General features: G+C 42.1%; 2 protein-coding genes across 7 annotated transcripts in view; one reads left to right on the top strand and one right to left on the bottom strand.

The window, feature by feature from the left end:
* The window catches only part of mars1 (methionyl-tRNA synthetase 1), a 66458-nt gene extending 59385 nt beyond the window's left edge, over positions 1-7073 (top strand). The window contains exons 20-23 of one of the 5 annotated variants that reach the window (XM_045691925.1): positions 776-811; positions 3120-3254; positions 4221-4472; positions 6451-7073. In XM_045691925.1, coding sequence (XP_045547881.1) covers positions 776-811; positions 3120-3254; positions 4221-4472; positions 6451-6600 — 573 coding nt within the window. In that variant the 3' untranslated portion in view covers positions 6601-7073. Of the gene's footprint in view, positions 1-775; positions 812-3119; positions 3255-3571; positions 4473-6450 lie in introns of those variants that run through there. The other 4 variants (XM_045691927.1, XM_045691926.1, XM_045691928.1 and 1 more) reach the window with 4 other exon arrangements.
* A 153-nt stretch (positions 7074-7226) lies between these two features.
* Positions 7227-13358, bottom strand: ddit3 (DNA-damage-inducible transcript 3). 2 transcript variants are annotated; one of them, XM_045691940.1, is made up of 5 exons: positions 13146-13332; positions 11707-11771; positions 10938-11196; positions 9897-10199; positions 7227-9603 (listed from the first exon to the last, which is right to left on the bottom strand). In XM_045691940.1, exons 3-5 carry the CDS (start codon positions 11130-11132, stop codon positions 9136-9138), a joined length of 966 nt encoding a protein of 321 aa, XP_045547896.1. In that variant the 5' UTR covers positions 11133-11196; positions 11707-11771; positions 13146-13332; the 3' UTR covers positions 7227-9135. The 2 variants fall into 2 exon arrangements, with proteins under 2 accessions (XP_045547896.1, XP_045547895.1); XM_045691939.1 differs by having other exon boundaries at positions 9264-10196; positions 13146-13358.
* Positions 13359-21128: the final 7770 nt, after the last annotated feature.

Raw genomic sequence — 21128 nt, forward strand, 5'->3', positions numbered from 1 at the left:
CAAATAATAATAATCACAGTGGTTGTAGAGGATGCAGCAGGTCAGCATCTCAGGAGTAAATGTCAGTTGGCTTTTCATAGCCGATCATTCAGAGTATCTCTACCGCTCCTGCTGTCTCTAGAGAGTTGAAAACAGCAGGTCTGGGACAAGTAGCACGTCCGGTGAACAGGTCAGGGTTCCATAGCCGCAGGCAGAACAGTTGAAACTGGATCAGCAGCATGGCCAGTTGGATTGGGGACAGCAAGGAGTCATCATGTCAGGTAGTCCTGAGGCATGGTCCTAGGGCTCAGGTCCTCCGGGAGGGGAGGGAGAATGAGAGAATTAGAGGGAGCATACTTAAATTCACACAGGACACCGGATAAGACAGGAGAAATACTCCAGATATAACACACTGACCCTAGCCCCCCGACACATAAACTACTGCAGCATAAATACTGGAGGCTGAGACAGGAGGGGTCAGGAGACACTGTGGCCCCATCCGATGATGGTTACTTTGATATTTCAACAGGTAGGTAGATGAAAGGCCAAACGAACAACGGTAATATTGTTCGGTGGCATTGTCCTCAGACAGCTGCTCTCTTTGCTTAGTATATTATGAGGCTCAAGACTGTTCAAGAAGGGGTGTGTTGGCGCATCTTGAATAGGTGCAGGGGAATATGTGGAAATCCTCTCCTCCTCGATCCCTCCTCAAACCAAGTGGCAGGGCAGCCGTTTTGTTTTTTTAAATTCAGGAGTGGGCCTTTATCTAAATCTTGTCCTCGATCCCTCCTTCCAGCCAGAGGAGGAGGAAGAAGAAGCCAAACCGAAGAAGGTATCTCACCATGCTGTGTGTTCTGTATGGAGTGATGCAATTACTATAGACACTGTTAACACTCCATATTACTGTAGACACTGTTAACGCTTCATATTACTGTAGACACTGTTAACGCTCCATATTACTGTAGACACTGTTAACGCTCCATATTACTGTAGACACTGTTAACACTCCATATTACTGTAGACACTGTTAACGCTCCATATTACTGTAGACACTGTTAACGCTCCATATTACTGTAGACACTGTTAACACTCCATATTACTGTAGACACTGTTAACGCTTCATATTACTGTAGACACTGTTAACGCTCCATATTACTATAGACACTGTTAACGCTCCATATTACTGTAGACACTGTTAACGCTCCATATTACTGTAGACACTGTTAACGCTCCATATTACTGTAGACACTGTTAACGCTCCATATTACTGTAGACACTGTTAACGCTCCATATTACTGTAGACACTGTTAACACTCCATATTACTATAGACACTGTTAACGCTCCATATTACTATAGACACTGTTAACGCTCCATATTACTGTAGACACTCTTAACGCTCCATGTTACTGTAGACACTGTTAACGCTCTATATTACTGTAGACACTGTTAACACTCTATATTACTGTAGACACTGTTAACACTCCATATTACTGTAGACACTGTTAACACTCCATATTACTGTAGACACTGTTAACACTCCATATTACTGTAGACACTGTTAACACTCCATATTACTGTAGACACTGTTAACGCTCCATATTACTGTAGACACTGTTAACACTCCATATTACTGTAGACACTGTTAACACTCCATATTACTATAGACACTGTTAACGCTTCATATTACTGTAGACACTGTTAACGCTCCATATTGCTGTAAACACTTAACACTCCATATTACTGTAGACACTGTTAACGCTTCATATTACTGTAAACACGGTTAACGCTCCATATTACTGTAGACACTGTTAACACTCCATATTACTGTAGACACTGTTAACACTCCATATTACTGTAAATACTGTTAACACTCCATAATACTGTAGACACTGTTAACGCTCCATATTACTGTAGACACTGTTAACGCTCCATATTACTGTAGACACTGTTAACGCTTCATATTACTGTAAACACGGTTAACGCTCCATATTACTGTAGACACTGTTAACACTCCATATTACTGTAGACACTGTTAACGCTCCATATTACTGTAAACACTGTTAACACTCCATATTACTATAGACACTGTTAACACTCCATATTACTATAGACACTGTTAACGCTCCATATTACTGTAGACACTGTTAACGCTCCATATTACTGTAGACACTGTTAACGCTCCATATTACTGTAGACACGAACGCTCCATATTACTGTAGACACTGTTAACACTCCATATTACTGTAGACACTGTTAACGCTCCATATTACTATAGACACTGTTAACACTCCATATTACTGTAGACACTGGTAACACTCCATTTTACTGTAAACACTGTTAACGCTCCATATTACTGTAGACACTGTTAACGCTCCATATTACTGTAGACACGAACACTCCATTTTACTGTAAACACTGTTAACGCTCCATATTACTGTAGACACTGTTAACGCTCCATATTACTGTAGACACGAACGCTCCATATTACTGTAGACACTGTTAACACTCCATATTACTGTAAACGCTTAACGCTCAATATTACTGTAGACACTGTTAACACTCCATATTACTGTAGACACTGTTAACATTCCATATTACTGTAGACACTGTTAACGCTCCATATTACTGTAGACACTGTTAACGCTCTATTACTGTAAACACTGTTAACGCTCCATATTACTGTAGACACTGTTAACGCTCCATATTACTGTAGACACGAACGCTCCATATTACTGTAGACACTGTTAACACTCCATATTACTGTAAACACTGTTAACACTCCATATTACTGTAGACACTGTTAACGCTCTATTACTGTAACACTGTTAACACTCCATATTACTGTAAACACTGTTAACGCTCCATATTGGTGTTCCATTCATGTGTGGCCCTTTTGTCTTCACTAACTCACACTAAACAATTCGATTTTATCGCTCCGGATAAAATAAGAAAATGTGTGCTTTTATTTAAATTATTTTTCAGAAGGAATTTACATTTCTTAGTTTTCTTGTTCCCATTAACTCATAACATTGTGTGATAGATTTCTTAACAACAAATGTTTCTTTTCTGAGAGTGAAATGTACTAGTGATTGTTGGAGAAAAATGGCTTAACATCTGAAAACCCATCTTTCCATTCTAGCCGAAGACGGCAGCCCAGACTGATGTCAACGCTCAGCCCGCTCCAAGCCCAGCTTCACATCCTGCTGCTCAGACTGCAGTGAACGGTGCTGACGCTGAGAGAGCCAGAGAGTTAACACTGGCTGTGGCAGAACAGGTAAGATGAGGGGACGAATGTAACAAATCAGAAATTAGGGGTGAAACAATGAAATTAAACCATGAAATAACTGGCCCCAGTTACAAAGTACATGATTTTCTTCCAAAATGTCATGTTTGTATGACGTCCTATGTTACCAATATGGGATATTGTGTATGCTCACGTTACCTCTTCATCAAATAGCGAAACATGATATTTGTCCTGATGACGGACTCTTCCATTCTACATTCTTTCTGGTCCACGGTGAGAAGGTGTTCATTAATTAACTGACTAGTTGGTAATGATGTCAGTCTAACCTGTTGTCTGCTCTCTACCAGGGGGAGAAGGTCCTAGTTGGTAATGATGTCAGTCTAACCTGTTGTCTGCTCTCTACCAGGGAGAGAAGGTCCTAGTTGGTAATGATGTCAGTCTAACCTGTTGTCTGCTCTCTACCAGGGAGAGAAGGTCCTAGTTGGTAATGATGTCAGTCTAACCTGTTGTCTGCTCTCTGCCAGGGGGAGAAGGTCCTAGTTGGTAATGATGTCAGTCTAACCTGTTGTCTGCTCTCTGCCAGGGAGAGAAGGTCCTAGTTGGTAATGATGTCAGTCTAACCTGTTGTCTGCTCTCTACCAGGGAGAGAAGGTCCTAGTTGGTAATGATGTCAGTCTAACCTGTTGTCTGCTCTCTACCAGGGAGAGAAGGTCCTAGTTGGTAATGATGTCAGTCTAACCTGTTGTCTGCTCTCTGCCAGGGAGAGAAGGTCCTAGTTGGTAATGATGTCAGTCTAACCTGTTGTCTGCTCTCTACCAGGGAGAGAAGGTGTTAGTTGGTAATGATGTCAGTCTAACCTGTTGTCTGCTCTCTACCAGGGAGAGAAGGTCCTAGTTGGTAATGATGTCAGTCTAACCTGTTGTCTGCTCTCTGCCAGGGAGAGAAGGTCCTAGTTGGTAATGATGTCAGTGTAACCTGTTGTCTGCTCTCTGCCAGGGGGAGAAGGTCCGGACCCTGAAGGGCCAGAAGGCAGAGAAAGCTGTGATTGGAGCAGAGGTCACCAAACTACTGGAACTGAAGAAACAGCTCTCCCTGGCTGAGGGAAAACACCCAGAACCAGTGTTGATAAAAGGCAAGAAGAACGCTCAGCCCGCTCCAAGCCCAGCTTCACATCCTGCTGCTCAGACTGCAGTGAACGGTGCTGACGCTGAGAGAGCCAGAGAGTTAACACTGGCTGTGGCAGAACAGGTAAGATGAGGGGACGAATGTAACGAATCAGAAATTAGGGGTGAAACAATGAAATTAAACCATGAAATAACTGGCCCCTAAGACATGATTTTCACCAGAAATGTCTTGTTACTATGGCATCCGGGACATACCATAATTACCGGACTATAAGCCGCTACTTTTTTCCCACGCTTTGAACCTCGCGGTTAAGACGCGGCTAATATATGGTTTTTCCCGCTTTCAAATAAAATTATTATTTTTTTAAACACATTCTGTGACGTGCTCAGTTTTTTGGCGGCATGAAGCTTTCATTAGACCAGTGAAATTGCAAAACGGGTTAAGGTCAAACAACTTTTTTGTTTACTGTTTAGATTAAATCGAGCGCTCTCAAACTTCCCATCATTCTGATTACGGTAGTCATTTTGTCACCCTCATCATGGCAAAGACACGGAGAAATGCATATGATGCAGCTTTCAAGTTGAAGGCGATTGATCTGGCTGTTGGAAAAGGAAATAGAGCTGCTGCACGGGAGCTTGGTCTGGAGCAATGACTTTCTTGGTAGGCTACTGTTTACTGCTAATTAGTTATTTTTTGTTACAAGCCGTGTTTCGTTAAAGCCTATTTATTTTTGTTACAAGCCGTGTTTCGTTAAAGCCTGTGTAAAGTTCATTTGTTTCAATGTACCGGTAGGCACCTGCGGCTTATAGACATGTGCGGCTTATTTATGTTCAAAATAATATATATATTTTTTTATTCAGTGGGTGCGGCTTATATTCAGGTGCGCTCAATAGTCCGGAAATTACGGTAGTCATGCGTAAAGTGGCACAACCATTGCATTTCAAATCATGTCCGTGTATCCATGGGTGGGCTTGAGGTAGTGATGACTATCTAGCTGGTATTAATGACCCGACTTCACATAACACGCCCAATACCGGCATTTGCGCCAAGCAAACCACTGTTTTTCAATAGAGAACTAAGTTTCAATTACGTGAACGGCTACAGCGAGCTAACTTTTACCCACTTCTACACCTGACCTCTCAGCCAGCTAACTTTTACCCACTTCTACACCTGACCTCTCAGCCAGCTAACTTTTACCCACTTCTCCACCTGACCTCTCAGCCAGCTAACTTTTACCCACTTCTACACCTGACCCCTCAGCCAGCTAACTTTTACCCACTTCTACACCTGACCCCTCAGTGAGCTAACTTTTACCCACTTCTCCACCTGACCTCTCAGCCAGCTAACTTTTACCCACTTCTCCACCTGACCTCTCAGCCAGCTAACTTTTACCCACTTCTCCACATGACCCCTCAGCCAGCTAACTTTTACCCACTTCTACACCTGACCCCTCAGCCAGCTAACTTTTACCCACTTCTCCACCTGACCTCTCAGCCAGCTAACTTTTACCCACTTCTCCACCTGACCCCTCAGCCAGCTAACTTTTACCCACTTCTACACCTGACCCCTCAGTGAGCTAACTTTTACCCACTTCTCCACCTGACCTCTCAGCCAGCTAACTTTTACCCACTTCTACACCTGACCCCTCAGCCAGCTAACTTTTACCCACTTCTCCACCTGACCCCTCAGCCAGCTAACTTTTACCCACTTCTCCACCTGACCCCTCAGCCAGCTAACTTTTACCCACTTCTACACCTGACCCCTCAGCCAGCTAACTTTTACCCACTTCTACACCTGACCCCTCAGCCAGCTAACTTTTACCCACTTCTACACCTGACCCCTCAGCCAGCTAACTTTTACCCACTTCTACACCTGACCCCTCAGCCAGCTAACTTTTACCCACTTCTACACCTGACCCCTCAGTGGGGAGAAGGTGTTAGTTGGTAATGATGTCAGTCTAACCTGTTGTCTGCTCTCTACCAGGGAGAGAAGGTCCTAGTTGGTAATGATGTCAGTGTAACCTGTTGTCTGCTCTCTACCAGGGAGAGAAGGTCCTAGTTGGTAATGATGTCAGTGTAACCTGTTGTCTGCTCTCTACCAGGGGGAGAAGGTCCGGACCCTGAAGGGCCAGAAGGCAGAGAAAGCTGTGATTGGAGCAGAGGTCACCAAACTACTGGAACTGAAGAAACAGCTCTCCCTGGCTGAGGGAAAACACCCAGAACCAGTGTTGATAAAAGGCAAGAAGAAGTGATTAGATATAAAGAGAAGACCGACAGAGGCTGGACAAATGAGAGAAGTAGAGGCAAGATTTGAATAATAAGAAGAAACATGAGAGTGAGATAAACAGATCTGTGGCAGGATAGAAGACAATGTGGTGTTGCTTATGGGGACAGAGTAATGGGAAAGATCAGTAATCGAAGAGGGGGGAATTGAAAACTGCTACAAAATATTCAGTCAAACTATTTCTACATCTCTTTACTGAAAGTAGCAGGTTCTAGTAGGCTGATGGCTAGGTGGATTCCCCGTTATTTTTACTGCACGGTATCATGAAGAGAAATAAAATGATTACATGGCCACCAGGCTACGGTTCTACTGTCACTATGCAGCAATTAGTTCAGGTCAGTGTGTGTAATAATATTATAATATTGTTATATAAAAAAAGAGAAGTCATGTTTTTACATATTCCCATTTATTCAATCAAATAAATACCACATTTGCTAAAAATAACTATTTTTGAAATTTTTTATTCTGTGATAAATGAATTCAGAATTGTATTATTTTCTTAATTTGTCACTTTCAAAGATTAAAGCATTTGTTTGGACCTTATATGCATCTCACTTTACATTTCAATCAAATAGACTTTCCAAGACACTAAAATGGTTTTAAAGGATTTTATTTGCAACTCTAAACATACAATAGCAAAGTAAATGTTTCCTTTGTCATTTAACCGAAATAAAAGACAAGCACGTTAGTGTTTCTCTAATTCAACCACTGACCGATACATCATTTACAGTAAAATGTTGAGTCAATATGGGTACAGTAAAGGTTTTATTTCAGTAGAACTGTGTCGGTATAATACAGGAGTATATAAAATATATATATGTGAATCAGGGTAGAGCTCTACATTGTAAATATTACTACCACTAAATTCAGTCTATTTGATAGAAAAAGATTAGCGTTCTAGGTGTAAAACTATCCACGTTCTAGGTGTAAAACTATCCACGTTCTAGGTGCAAAACGGTCCACGTTCTAGGTGTAAAACGATCCACGTTCTAGGTGTAAAACGATCCACGTTCTAGGTGTAAAACGATCCACGTTCTCGGTGTAAAACGATCCACGTTCTAGGTGTAAAACTATCCACGTTCTAGGTGTAAAACTATCCACGTTCTAGGTGCAAAACTATCCACGTTCTAGGTGCAAAACAATCCACGTTCTAGGTGTAAAACGATCCACGTTCTAGGTGCAAAACGATCCACGTTCTAGGTGTAAAACGATCCACGTTCTAGGTGTAAAACTATCCACGCACAGTAAAGCCGTAACAGCTTATATAAGCACTGAGTTACTGACTGACAAACTTTCCTGAGCTCTATATTCCTCCACAAACTGGACAATAAATATTATCTCTGATGGCCTCTGCAGTCTTTAGGATTAATCTTAGATTTGAGGTTGGCGGATAAGGGATAGCCTGGTATTCAAACAATTTTAGCTACGTTTCACGGTGGCTTCCCAGTGAAACAAAGGTAGGCTTAGCATTCAGTCAGGTTTAACCAGGCTAGATAAAGGATGCCGTGACAGTGAAATGCACTCTCCTTGTTTTAGTTCACTACCTTCATACTAGGAATGAGTCCAACACAAGTTTGTCAGAATCGCTTTGTTGATGGTTTTTGAGTCCGATCAATACAAATTCCTACCGAACCCCCAATCAATAACTCCTAGCAATGGGGAAAAATCACTTGAATTGTTTTTTCAATTAGCCGTAATTTTGGAATCAATGCCGACACCCCCAAACAAATCAGAATGTTTACTAATCCCTACTTCATACAAATCACTTCACTAGGCTTAACGAGTAAAACTCCCAATCAGAATCGCATTCATTAGGGCACGCAACAGAAAACGTTTTAAAATGTTTTGCAACAGAACTAAACAAATGTTTTTTTGTCCAATGTAGTCCCACTTTGATCTTTCCATTTGATGCTTAATGAACGTGACCCATGCAACGCTTGGGATAGGTGTTGGTTCACAATCTTCATAGGTAGATGCTTCCGAATCAATTCCTTCATTTTGGAATCAAAGGCCCCAATGGGTTAATTGAATGTAACCCATCCGTACTTCATACTGAACTCTACACATGACTGAATGATCTAAACGACCCAATCATTCTACGTTAGTTAACCCACCTACATGTAGATACAGTAACCTCTCAACAGAGAGCATGACCCATCCACCTTCTGGACCTTTTCCTCCGTTACTTTACACCTGTATGTCCATCTGTCACTACGTCTGCCACAGTTCTTTCTCTCCATGGTTTTCCTTTGACTTGCTCTTCCATCGCTCGCTCTTTATATCTACCTTTTCCTTCTGACTTTATCATACAGTTTTTCAGAAAATGTATAATTTAACTTTCTTCTTAAAACATATATATGTATATAAGAAAACATATATATATTTTGGTTTCTCTCTTAACGCTATCTTAAAATGCATTTCAAAGTCGCCACCGCATTAAACCCTTCACCGCCAACCTGCTATTCCAAATGTTCATTTTCTGCCTTGTTACTTCCTTCCTCCCTCACTTCCTGGTGTTAACTAGTCTCTCTATCAGGGCTCGGCGTGTCCTCTGCACCTCCTCTCCCAGTCTGTCTATCTCTGCTTTCAACCTCTCGTTCTGATCTGTCAGCTCATGTACCTTCCTCTCGTTCTCCTGCTCCCTCTCTCTCCTGCTCTTCTTCGCAGAAGTGGAGGATGAGTGTGAGCCGGAGGAAGGGAAGGACAGAGAGTTGCCCCTCTTGCGTTTGTCCTGCCGAGACGAGGAGAACGAGGTGCTAGTAGGAGAGGAAGGAGGAGAGCAGTTGAGAGAGGTGGACGGAGAGGCGGAGGAAGAGCAGGAGGGAGAGTCGGGGATGCAGGTGTTTTCCTCCTCGCTGGCGGAAGGAGACTCAGGTTGTTGGACATTGTCGGAGTGATGATGAAGCTGATGATGGTGGTAGCTACCGCTCACCATGATCCCTCCTGTCTCCACCATGCCCACCCCTCCTGTCTCCACCATGCCCACCCTTCCTGTCTCCACCATGCCCACCCCTCCTGTCTCCACCATGCCCACCCCTCCTGTCTCCACCATGCCCACCCCTCCTGTCTCCACCATGCCCACCCTTCCTGTCTCCACCATGCCCACCCCTCCTGTCTCCACCATGCCCACCCTTCCTGTCTCCACCATGCCCACCCTTCCTGTCTCCACCATGCCCACCCTTCCTGTCTCCACCATGCCCACCCTTCCTGTCTCCACCATGCCCACCCCTCCTGTCTCCACCATGCCCCCCCTCCTGTCTCCACCATGCCCACCCCTCCCTCGTTCAGCAACTCAAAGAACTCTGGGGGTAACAGGTCCCCTCCTCCTGAGCAGCCTCTTTCTCCATCCCTCCCTCCCTCTCTGTCCCCCTGCCTCTCCGCTCTTTCCTCAGCTGGACTCGGACGGGAGGTGTGTTGGGGCGGGTGGGTAGGAGGCTCCTCCGGGACCGTGACCCTCTGGACCCCCTCACCTCCCCCCCACGCCTCCCCCCCGACACCCACTCCCACCCCGTCTGTCAGCCATGTCAGGGAACAGTTCTCCAGAACATCTAGGAACTCCGGCTCCTTCTGGAGAAAATAAAAGGGAAGAAAGAGAACAGAATGAGCGAGGGAGAAGAGAATGAGAAGAAGAGAACGAGAGAGGGAGAAGAGAATGAGAAGAAGAGAACGAGAGAGGGAGAAGAGAATGAGAAGAAGAGAACGAGAGAGGGAGAAGAGAATGAGAAGAAGAGAACGAGAGAGGGAGAAGAGAATGAGAAGAAGAGAACGAGAGAGGGAGAAGAGAATGAGAAGAAGAGAACGAGAGAGGGAGAAGAGAATGAGAAGAAAACGAGAGAGGGAGAAGAGAATGAGAAGAAGAGAACGAGAGAGGGAGAAGAGAATGAGAAGAAGAGAACGAGAGAGGGAGAAGAGAATGAGAAGAAGAGAACGAGAGAGGGAGAAGAGAATGAGAAGAAGAGAACGAGAGAGGGAGAAGAGAATGAGAAGAAGAGAACGAGAGAGGGAGAAGAGAACGAGAAGAAGAGAACGAGAAGAAGAGAACGAGAAGAAGAGGACGAGAGAGGGAGAAGAGACAGAGAAGAGGAGAAAGGACCGAGAAGAGGAGAGTGTGTACGTTAGGGAACGGTTATGTCGACGGAGCTTCTTACATCAGCACTGTGGAAAGAGTTGCATCATGAAAAAGAGAAGACGAAGAAACCAACAACTGATTCAAAAGCCAAAACACATCGACGATCATCAATCAATCAGTCATCGTTGATAGATCAATCCATATTGATCAAAACTATTTTTAAAATCTCAACTGACCTCAGAGCAGGGAGGGGCACGCGCCGGTTTGGCCCCGCCCCCGTCTGATCCCAGTATATCCTGCAGGTCCTCATACCACGCCTCCAACTCTGCACCACACAGCGGCCCCACACCGGGGGGGTACGACTCTGCACCACACAGCGGTCCCACACCGGGGGGGTACGGAGGGGGCAGGTGAAGCCACTCGGCAGTCATCTTTTGCTCCGTCACTCAGTCGACACCGATAGTCTTCCACACGCTGAAACACACTGGACCAGGACTGGAGATGGAGACGGTTTTAGAATGAGGAAATAATTATTTAATATATATCTTCTGCATGAACAGTTATATGGTTTCTCTACAGTAGGCTAGGCATCGGGATCGATATACAAATTACTCAGGAGAAAGCTATGTGTACGAGAGACTTTTCTATTGCACAGCTAAGTTAGCATATGTTAAGAATTATCAAGAGTTGAAGGAAGATGAGCAATTGAACAAAGTACCGCTATTATAATTTCTATATTGTTTAAAAACAGACACTTTTTCACTAAATGGTCAAATAGTGGCACTTGGTGGACAAATGAGTCTACTGCACAAACCAATGTCTTTTATATAGAATTCTATTGTCAAAAACACGAGCTCTAGTGAATAGTAGTGAAACTTAATTTCAAACATTATCAAGTTAAAATCTTGAAAAGAAATGCATTGATATATAAGTATAATGAGGTTAACTTGTCATCCAACAGTAAAAACAACACCGAAATCAACAGAATGAGGAAACGCAATTCACCTTCTGAAAGTCTCTGATGATCAAGTCTGGCAATTGGTCGTTGGCGATAATTTGTCCCAACAAGTCTAGAAAGAATATATGGCATTAATTAATACAACGATTATTCAATACAGTGTGTGGAGATGTTAGAATGTGCTTAAAGGAACAGAAATGTATATTTTATAACGGCAGACAGATGTCTACTGGAAATATAGCTGAGGCACTCAACTTGATAAACAACCTGACAACGCATTGTTAAAAACGGTTGAACGCAGGCCTATAAAACTGATTTTATGTGGATGAAATTAATACAATAACTTGACAAACTACTATGCTATGGCTTCACATGTTCTGGTAAAAAAATAATAATAATATGTGTGTAAAATCATCAGAAAATCGGTCATTCCTCCTGCCACAGTCCAAAGTGATTTCTATTTCGATCAAAACATACTGGATTTGGATTTACACAAGCTCATGAAAAAGAAAAAATAGATTTCGACATGCACTCTTCCCAACATGCAACATATCTTTTTTTTCTTCTAAAAATAGAGGTTTATCCTTGACATGAAATAGTTAAAAGGTACTTTAAAAACCACTTGGTGGACGGGAAATAACCTGTGTCCACAACACAGCAAGCATGCCATAGACAAGTAGACATGAATCAATAAATGCAGCCCAATTCTTGCCAAATACTTTCATGAAGAATATCTATATATTTCTATCATGTATTCTTTGAAGAATACATTTTCAGAAATGTGATATTTATGCAACTGCAGGCTGGATGTGGTGTGGCAGGCTGCTCGTTCTCCAAGCCAAGGCATTACGTCATGGAATCAGAGTCCAGGACGGGCGAAACAAAAGCCTCCGTTATAAACGGGTACAAAACACAGGGATGAGACAATGAAAACCTTCCTGTACTATCTATTCTAATGAAAAATCCTCTCCAAATGGCCATGCGATCTTATTCTGTCAAGACAAATAAGTGTTTATTTTTGTTATTTAATAATAGGCTATTAACAAAACAAATATAACGTCTGGATAAATGACATCTTATAGATTGATCAAACAAAAGCCTGAACGTTGATAACATTAAATAATAAGTTAATAAAAACCGAAACAAAACGTTACGTAAACGTTTGACAGCGCAGGTGTCTCTGTTATGTCAAACTTCTGAGAGCTCGTGGCAGAGAGAACGCCACTTGGGGGTCAAAGTCAAATATACAGATAAATGTATCCCTCAATCTTGGATAAAAATATAACAAATGTCAATTATAATTGCACACAGCAACTGCTGTCCTTAAACAGACACGGGGAAAGTTGCCAAACAACATTCACATTCTTTTCCAAAAGGGGAAACCAGAGAAACGATCAGCTGCCAAATTAAAATTAGAACTCCTATAGAAGTCCCTAAAAGACAATCAACAACTTTTAAAAAACTATACAGAATAAAATTCACTTACCCTTTTTCTTTTATTATTTCGCTTTCTCGACTGTCGTGGATTCGGACTGTGTATATATTTTAGTTGAGATTGGTGATAGCTCATGTTAACCATTGTTCGGCTTAGGATACTGAATGTGATTTTTCGGGAACTCCCGGTGATCTTTATATATGGTGACGCCAACCGAACTCGACGGGAAGTTTTTTTAGTTTTTACTTAACCGAAGCCCATTAGCTGATGATGAAATGACTGACAACCAAATGGTACAATAGTAATCTACGCGCTAAATGATTTTGCTTGGCGACATCCAATTGGTAATTGTATTGTAGAGTAAAGGCGGGCTCTAAAGGGCGGCCGGGTTGTCGCCACTCTGGGTAGTTTGTGTGACGTGAAGGTGTGATGCAGCCCGGATGAATTCGGGGCGTAAAGGGAGTCACATGAAAGGAATGATGCAATGCTTGGCAACACATTTCTAGTCGGAAATAAGACAGGGAGAACCAGAGCATGTTTTATTTAACAGTTTCTGGCTCTAACAAAAATATTTGTAAAAAAAATACACTTATGCAAGAATGTTTTAGAATGTCTAAGGAAAGTTTTTCTCACAAATATTATGCGACAATATAGGCTATTTATAATTTATGTTCAGTTATAGGATATTGTGAAAGGAATAAAGAAAGTAACTCTGCTTGGAATATTGGCTCGTTTTGTATCCAATAATAGATCGGTTTTTATTTTCCGTTAGACTTGCTTCTGTTATTCTCCGGTATTTATCTTTGTTTGGGGACCGTTTTCTTTCTGCGCGTGAGGGCCACATTGTACACTTCAAGTTTGAGAGAGTAATGAAATGCTTTAAAGTCTCTGTGTGTATAATATTATTTCTCAAGAGTAATATGGTCTGCAGCAACAAATTCAATTTCAAACGTATTTTTTTTTCTCAAAGGAAACAATGCAATATAGCCTATGTATCGCCATAGGTAGCATCCCCATCTTGTCTCAAAGGAAACATAATGAAATGTAACCCTATAGGGATGTTTTTATTTTTTATTTTATTGGATGTGTTTATTCTAAAGGAATGCCGTGTTATTGGGATATTATTTCATTTCAGACATTTCTTTTTATATTGCCCTCTTGTCTCTGTGTGGAGTGACGGGCTATCAAAACAAACTCCTCTCTATCTGTGCCTTGCGGGATGATGACCGTGAACAAGCTGCTAGTGTTGCTGAAAACTGATATTAAAACATAAATAATTCAGGTTAACCCTTTAAAACCAACATGCTCATTGTCTTTATAATAAAGTCTTTTAACTTCCTATGTTATTTCATCCTTTGACACTTTAACGGTTAATTCCTTAACTCCGACAGACAGACAAGTGTTGAAATGCACCGTGCGACAACACCCGCAGTTTACCAGCCTAGCAACAGCGCCGATATGAGACGCGTGCGTGAGTAGCGAATAGAAAGCTCCGGTCTCCGGGACCAGGGTTAAAAGCGCTCGATGAGCCTCGGTTTTTACACGTCACGACTTGAGGGTCTGTTGCTGAGTAGTTGAGCGAAATACATTGTCTATGTATTGAGTCGGTTCGTGTAGCGTGTGTATATTGTATTCGTTAGTAGGATAGTTAGAGGACACCGGGCTTTGTTGCCACGGTGATGGCACTGGCTGTTTTTGTTTTGTTATGATAGTCTGTGATGGGATGAGCAACAGTGTTTTTATAAAAAGCAAAACACAAGTTTACACCACAATATTATTCCATAAGCCTATCTAATTTCTTAGTTCGATAATAATATAAATACTAATGATTATAATCATAGGCCTAATAACAACTAAATACTAATGCAGTAGCTAATAATAACATTGCTGCTCAGGGACAACAACAAAGTAAATGTTATTCCCAGAGTAACTGAAGGTTGTAGGCTATAGAGAAATCAATAAACTACACAACTGAACTGTAAAACAGGTATATGAAAGACATAAGACCAATGTAGGTACAGTGCATTCGGAAAGTATTCAGACCCTTTCCCTTTTTCCACATTTTGTTACATTACAGCCTTATTCTAAAATTGATTAAATTATTTCCCACCCTCATCAATCTACACACAATGCCCCATAATGACAAAATGAAAACAGGTTTTTAGAAAAAATATAAAAAACAGAAATACCTTATTTAAAGTGAGGGAAAAAAGTATTTGATCCCCTGCTGATTTTGTACGTTTGTCCACTGACAAAGAAATGATCAGTCTATAATTTTAATGGTAGGTTTATTTGAACAGCGAGAGACAGAATAACAACAAAAAATCCAGAAAAACACGTCAAAAATGTTATAAAATGATTTGCATTTTAATGAGGGAAATAAGTATTTGACCCCCTCTCAATCAGAAAGATTTCTGGCTCCCAGGTGTCTTTTAAACAGGTTACGAGCTGAGATTAGGAGCACACTCTTAAAGGGAGTGCTCCTAATCTCAGTTTGTTACCTGTATAAAAGACACCTGTCCACAGAAGCAATCAATCAATCAGATTCCAAACTCTCCACCATGGCCAAGACCAAAGAGCGCTCCAAGGATGTCAGGGACAAGATTGTAGACCTACACAAGGCTGGAATGGGCTACAAGACCATCGCCAAGCAGCTTGGTGAGAAGGTGACAACAGTTGGTGCGATTATTCGCAAATGGAAGAAACACAAAAGAACTGTCAATCTCGCCATGCAAGATCTCACCTCGTGGAGTTGCAATGATCATGAGAACGGTGAGGAATCAGCCCAGAACTACACGGGAGGATCTTGTCAATGATCTCAAGGCAGCTGGGACCATAGTCACCAAGAAAACAATTGGTAACACACTACGCCATGAATGACTGAAATCCTGCAGCGCCTGCAAGGTCCCCCTGCTCAAGAAAGCACATATAAATGCCAGTCTGAAGTTTGCCAATGAACATCTGAATGATTCAGAGGACAACTGGGTGAAAGTGTTGTGGTCAGATGAGACCAAAATGGAGCTCTTTGGCATCAACTCAACTCGCCATGTTTGGAGGAGGAGGAATGCTGCCTATGACCCCAAGAACACCATCCCCACCGTCAAACATGGAGGTGGAAACATTATGCTTTGGGGGTGTTTTTCTGCTAAGGGGACAGGACAACTTCACCGCATCAAAGGGACGATGGACAGGGCCATGTACCGTCAAATCTTGGGTGAGAACCTCCTTCCCTCAGCCAGGGCATTGAAAATGGGTCGTGGATGGGTATTCCAGCACGACAATGACCCAAAACACACGGCCAAGGCAACAAAGGAGTGGCTCAAGAAGAAGCACATTAAGGTCCTGGAGTGGCCTAGCCAGTCTCCAGACCTTAATCCCATAGAAAATCTGTGGAGGGAGCTGAAGGTTCGAGTTGCCAAACGTCAGCCTCGAAACCTTAATGACTAGGAGAAGATCTGCAAAGAGGAGTGGGACAAAATCCCTCCTGAGATGTGTGCAAACCTGGTGGCCAACTACAAGAAACGTCTGACCTCTGTGATTGCCAACAAGGGTTTTGCCACCAAGTACTAAGTCATGTTTTGCAGAGGGGTCAAATACTTATTTCCCTCATTAAAATGCAAATCAATTTATAACATTTTTGACATGTGTTTTTCTGGATTTTTTTGTTGTTATTCTGTCTCTCACTGTTCAAATAAACCTACCATTAAAATCATAGACTGATCATTTCTTTGTCAGTGGATAAACGTACAAAATCAGCAGGGGATCAAATACTTTTTTCCCTCACTGTACATAAGTATTCAGACCCTTTGTTATGAGACTCGAAATTGAGCTCAGGAGCATCCTGTTTCCATTGATCATCCTTGATGTTTCTACAACTTGATTGGAGTCTACGTGTGGTAAATTAATTTGATTTGACATGGTTTGGAAAGGCACACACCTGTGTACCGGGGTCTGTAGTGACGCCTCTAGCACTGAGATTTATTATTATATATTTTTTTATTTAACTAGGCAAGTCAGTTAAGAAAAAATTCTTATTTACAATGACGGCCTACCCGGGCGACGCTTGGCCAATTGTGTGCCGCCCAATCATGGCTGGATGTGATGCAGCCTGGATTCGAACCAGGGACTACAGTGACACCTCTTGCACTGAGATGCAGGGCCTTAGACCACTGCGCCACCTGGGAGCCGTTAAAGGTTCCACAGTTGAGAGTACATGTCAGAGGAAAAACCAAGCCATGAGATCGAAAGAATTGTCCGTAGAGTTCCGAGACAGGATTGTGTCGAAGCACAGATCTGGGGAAGGGAACCAAAACATTTCTGCAGCATTGAAGGACTCCAAGAACACAGTGGCCTCCATCTTTCTTAAATGGAAGAAGTTTGGAACCACCAAGACTTTTCCTAGAGCTGGCCGCCCAGCCAAACTGAGCAATCTAGGGAGAAGGGCCTTGGTCAGGGAGGGGACCAAGAACCCGATGGTCACTCTGACAGAGCTCCAGAGTTCCTCTGTGGAGATGGGAGAACCTTCCAGAAGGACAGCCATCTCTGCAGCACTCCACCAATCAGGCCTTTATGGTAAAGTGGCCAGACGGAAGCCACTCCTCAGTAAAAGGCACATGACAGCCCGCTTGGAGTTTGCCAAAAGGACTCTCAGACCATGAGAAACAAGATTCTCTGGTCTGATTTAACCAAGATTGAACTCTTTGTCCTGAATGCCAAGCGTCACGTCTGGAAGAAACCTGGAACCATCCCTACAGTGAAGCATGGTGGTGACAGCATCATGCTGTGGGAATGTTTTTCAGTGGCAGTAACTGGGAGACTAGTCAGCATCGAGGCAAAGATGAACGGAGCAAAGTACAGAGAGATCCTTGATGAAAACCTTCTCCAGAGCGCTCAGGACCTCAGACTGGGGCGAAGGTTCACCTTCCAACAGGACAACGCAGGAGTGGCTTCGGGACAAGTCTCTGAATGTCCTTGAGTGGCCCAGCCAGAGCCCGGACTTGAACCTGATCGAACATCTCTGTATAGACCTGAAAATAGCTGTGCAGCGACGCTCCCCATCCAACTTGACAGCGCTTGAGAGGATCTGCAGAGAATGGGAGAAACTCCCCAAATACAGGTGTGCCAAGCTTGTAGCGTCATACCCAAGAAGACTTGAAGCTGTAATAGCTGCCAAAGGTGCTTCAACAAAGTACTGAGTAAAGGGTCTGAATACTTACCGAAATGTGATATTTCAGTTGTTTTAAAAAAAAATACATTTGCAAACATTTCTACATTTGCAAATGTTTTTGCTTTGTCATTATGGGGTATTGTGTGTAGATTGATAAAGGAAAAAACTATTTAATCAATTTTATAATAAGGCTGTAACATAACAAAATGGGGAAAATGTCAAGGGGTCTGAATACTTTCCGAATGCACTTAATGTTCGGTTTGAATATGTAGTAATCTGTAGGCTATAGTGTGTTGATTTCTGTGGGTCTACTTCTAGGAGGAGTTGCATCAAAGTAAAGGAAATCAGGATCACAGGTCGTTCCTACTTAGACTTTCCATAAAATAAAACTGTCCTGAGAAACTGTATGTGGTTTTCTGGATTGGAATTCATGTATTTTATTTTTATTTTTTATAAATTATACAGAAAGACTGTTGACATGACAGGTGAATATTCATATTGTGTTTTATACCTTGATTGTTTTGGGACTGGGACTAGACCTGGCAATGTCTCTCTGTCTATTGTTCTTCAGTATTAGGTAGGTAACAAGTATAATTACGCGGTCGTATCAATGCTGTCTAAGTTTTACAGAAGCACTTATCTCAACCTGACTCTCTTTGCTCGCTGTAATTGCATATTAACTTTATCTGATTAGGCATATAGCCTATTGATTTATACTCTTGTTAAATGAGAGTTTATTCCTGTATGGTGATGCCTAAGAAAAATGTTCATACTCGTACATCAGATAAAAACATTTTTAAAAGTATTTAACTAGGCAAATCAGTTAAGAACAAATTCTTATTTCGGCCCACCCCAGCCAAACCCGGCTGACGCTGGGTCAATGGAATAATATTGTGGTGTAAACTTAGTGTTTTTCTTTTCATAAACACTGTTGCCCCTCCTGCCCATTCTCTCACAGAACAAAAATAATGGACAGTAAAGTTATATTCTGTTATATGTATCTACTCTATTCTATGTATCCTGACTGTTTACTGTAGGACTGCTCAGTTTGAATGCTTATCATTTGTTGGTTTATTATAGTCTATAATAAAGCTAGAGCAGGGGTCAGCACAGGTCCACAGAACAGCTCAGAGAACGGACGAGCGGCTCATCAGGTGCATTGTTGTTATGGAATTTCCAAAAGTTCGCCTCTCAGCGACTGCGCATGCCTGAAAGAAAAGTCCCCAAACAAACCCAAAGGCAGAGTTGGGCGCCTGAACAAAGATAAAAAGACAGATCACATCGGAGGTGTACGGGACATTCCCGAAATTTAAGCGGGGTCTAGTTTAGAAGGGAGATGGCGGGGAATACCCACGCAGACTTCAAGAATGCTGAGGAGAGGGAACCTGCCACACGCACGGAGGAAGGAAGAGGAAACAAGCACTGCGGAGGATGTCACGGTAAAAAGCCCTACAGTGATGAGGCCGACGAGGGGCAAGAAGACATTTTACTGATAGTTTTCATTTTCCCACAGCCGATCAGATAGAAACTAGGCTATATTAAGTGATCAACCTGGCTGCTTCAAACACCAGCACTACCACCACTCACAACACTGTCATTAGCCGTATACCTATTGTACATCAGGGTTTTAGTAAATATACTTCAATGGTGGCTAACAGATCCAAAAAGGTTCAAAGTTCAATTGCACTGTATCTGGGCTTCACTGCATTTACATTTGAGTAATTTAGCAGACGCTCTTATCCAGAGCGACTTACAGTAGTGAATGCATACATTTCATAAATTTTTTTCTCCGTACTGGTGTTTTGCAGCATTTTTCTCCGTACTGGTCACTGCAGCAGTTGGCAATGATGGAGTGAGTGTTGAAAACCTGTACACTAACCGTATGAACCCAATTAACTCATGCTAAACTTTCTATAAAGGTCTATGCTTCCCTCTACTGGCCATGTAGCACCTTTACAAACATGAGGAATCATGACCAGAGCACTCGAGTAACAAGTTTCCTGTCTGTAACCACAGATCTAGGTTCAGTTTTCCCGATCCCCTAATCGTAGCCTCATTTTTTTAGGGGATGCAAAAATATGTGACCCTGGATTAGGGGGTAAAGGTAATCTCGGTTAACCCACAACCAAAATATTGCGTGATTGGTGGACAGATTTACGTAGTCTGTCCATTATAGTTTATGGGAAAGGGGCCATTTTTACCTTCTATATTTGGCACTCCTGTGAATGTTTGATTTAGTCTGTGTTGCGTTGATATGAGGGAATTGAGAAGAAATCAACAATTGTGTAGCATTGGAATCAAGTCTGAATCATGTCATGTTTTACAGTCTTTTAAGGTGTCCGCATACATAGGTTCGTTATGCGGCTAACGTCTCTCATACTCCCTAAAGACTTTCGTTTGAAACACTAGAACAAATATCGTCAATATAACGGTTGTTTTTCCCCATTGAGTCACGAACATTTTGTATCAAAACTAGTCGTCTCAAATGACAACGCTTCATGTTCCCAGTCCTACTAGTAGTACTATTGACCAATCACCGATGAACGGGGCCTAGACTTCGGCTACAGAATTTCGATTTGCCTCAAAAAAATGGTTCTTATTAAAATGATTCTTACTGCTCAGTGATGAACAGCCCCTGCTCAACACCAGAACTTCACACAACAGTTTTGACTGGGAAGCATGCAACAGGCTTTTTAGTCACATATTAGTATGTAAATAATTATAATAAACTTAACTATGCTCTTTTTAATCTTGACTTTGTATAAATGTATTTATTGTGTTCACTTTAGATTGAAACAAATTCTGTAAACTATCTTTCCCTTGAATAACTTTAAGTATCATATTGAGATTTAGGCAGAGAATAATTG

The sequence above is a fragment of the Salmo salar genome, chromosome ssa12, assembly GCF_905237065.1.
Source record: "Salmo salar chromosome ssa12, Ssal_v3.1, whole genome shotgun sequence".
Classification (NCBI taxonomy): domain Eukaryota; kingdom Metazoa; phylum Chordata; class Actinopteri; order Salmoniformes; family Salmonidae; genus Salmo; species Salmo salar.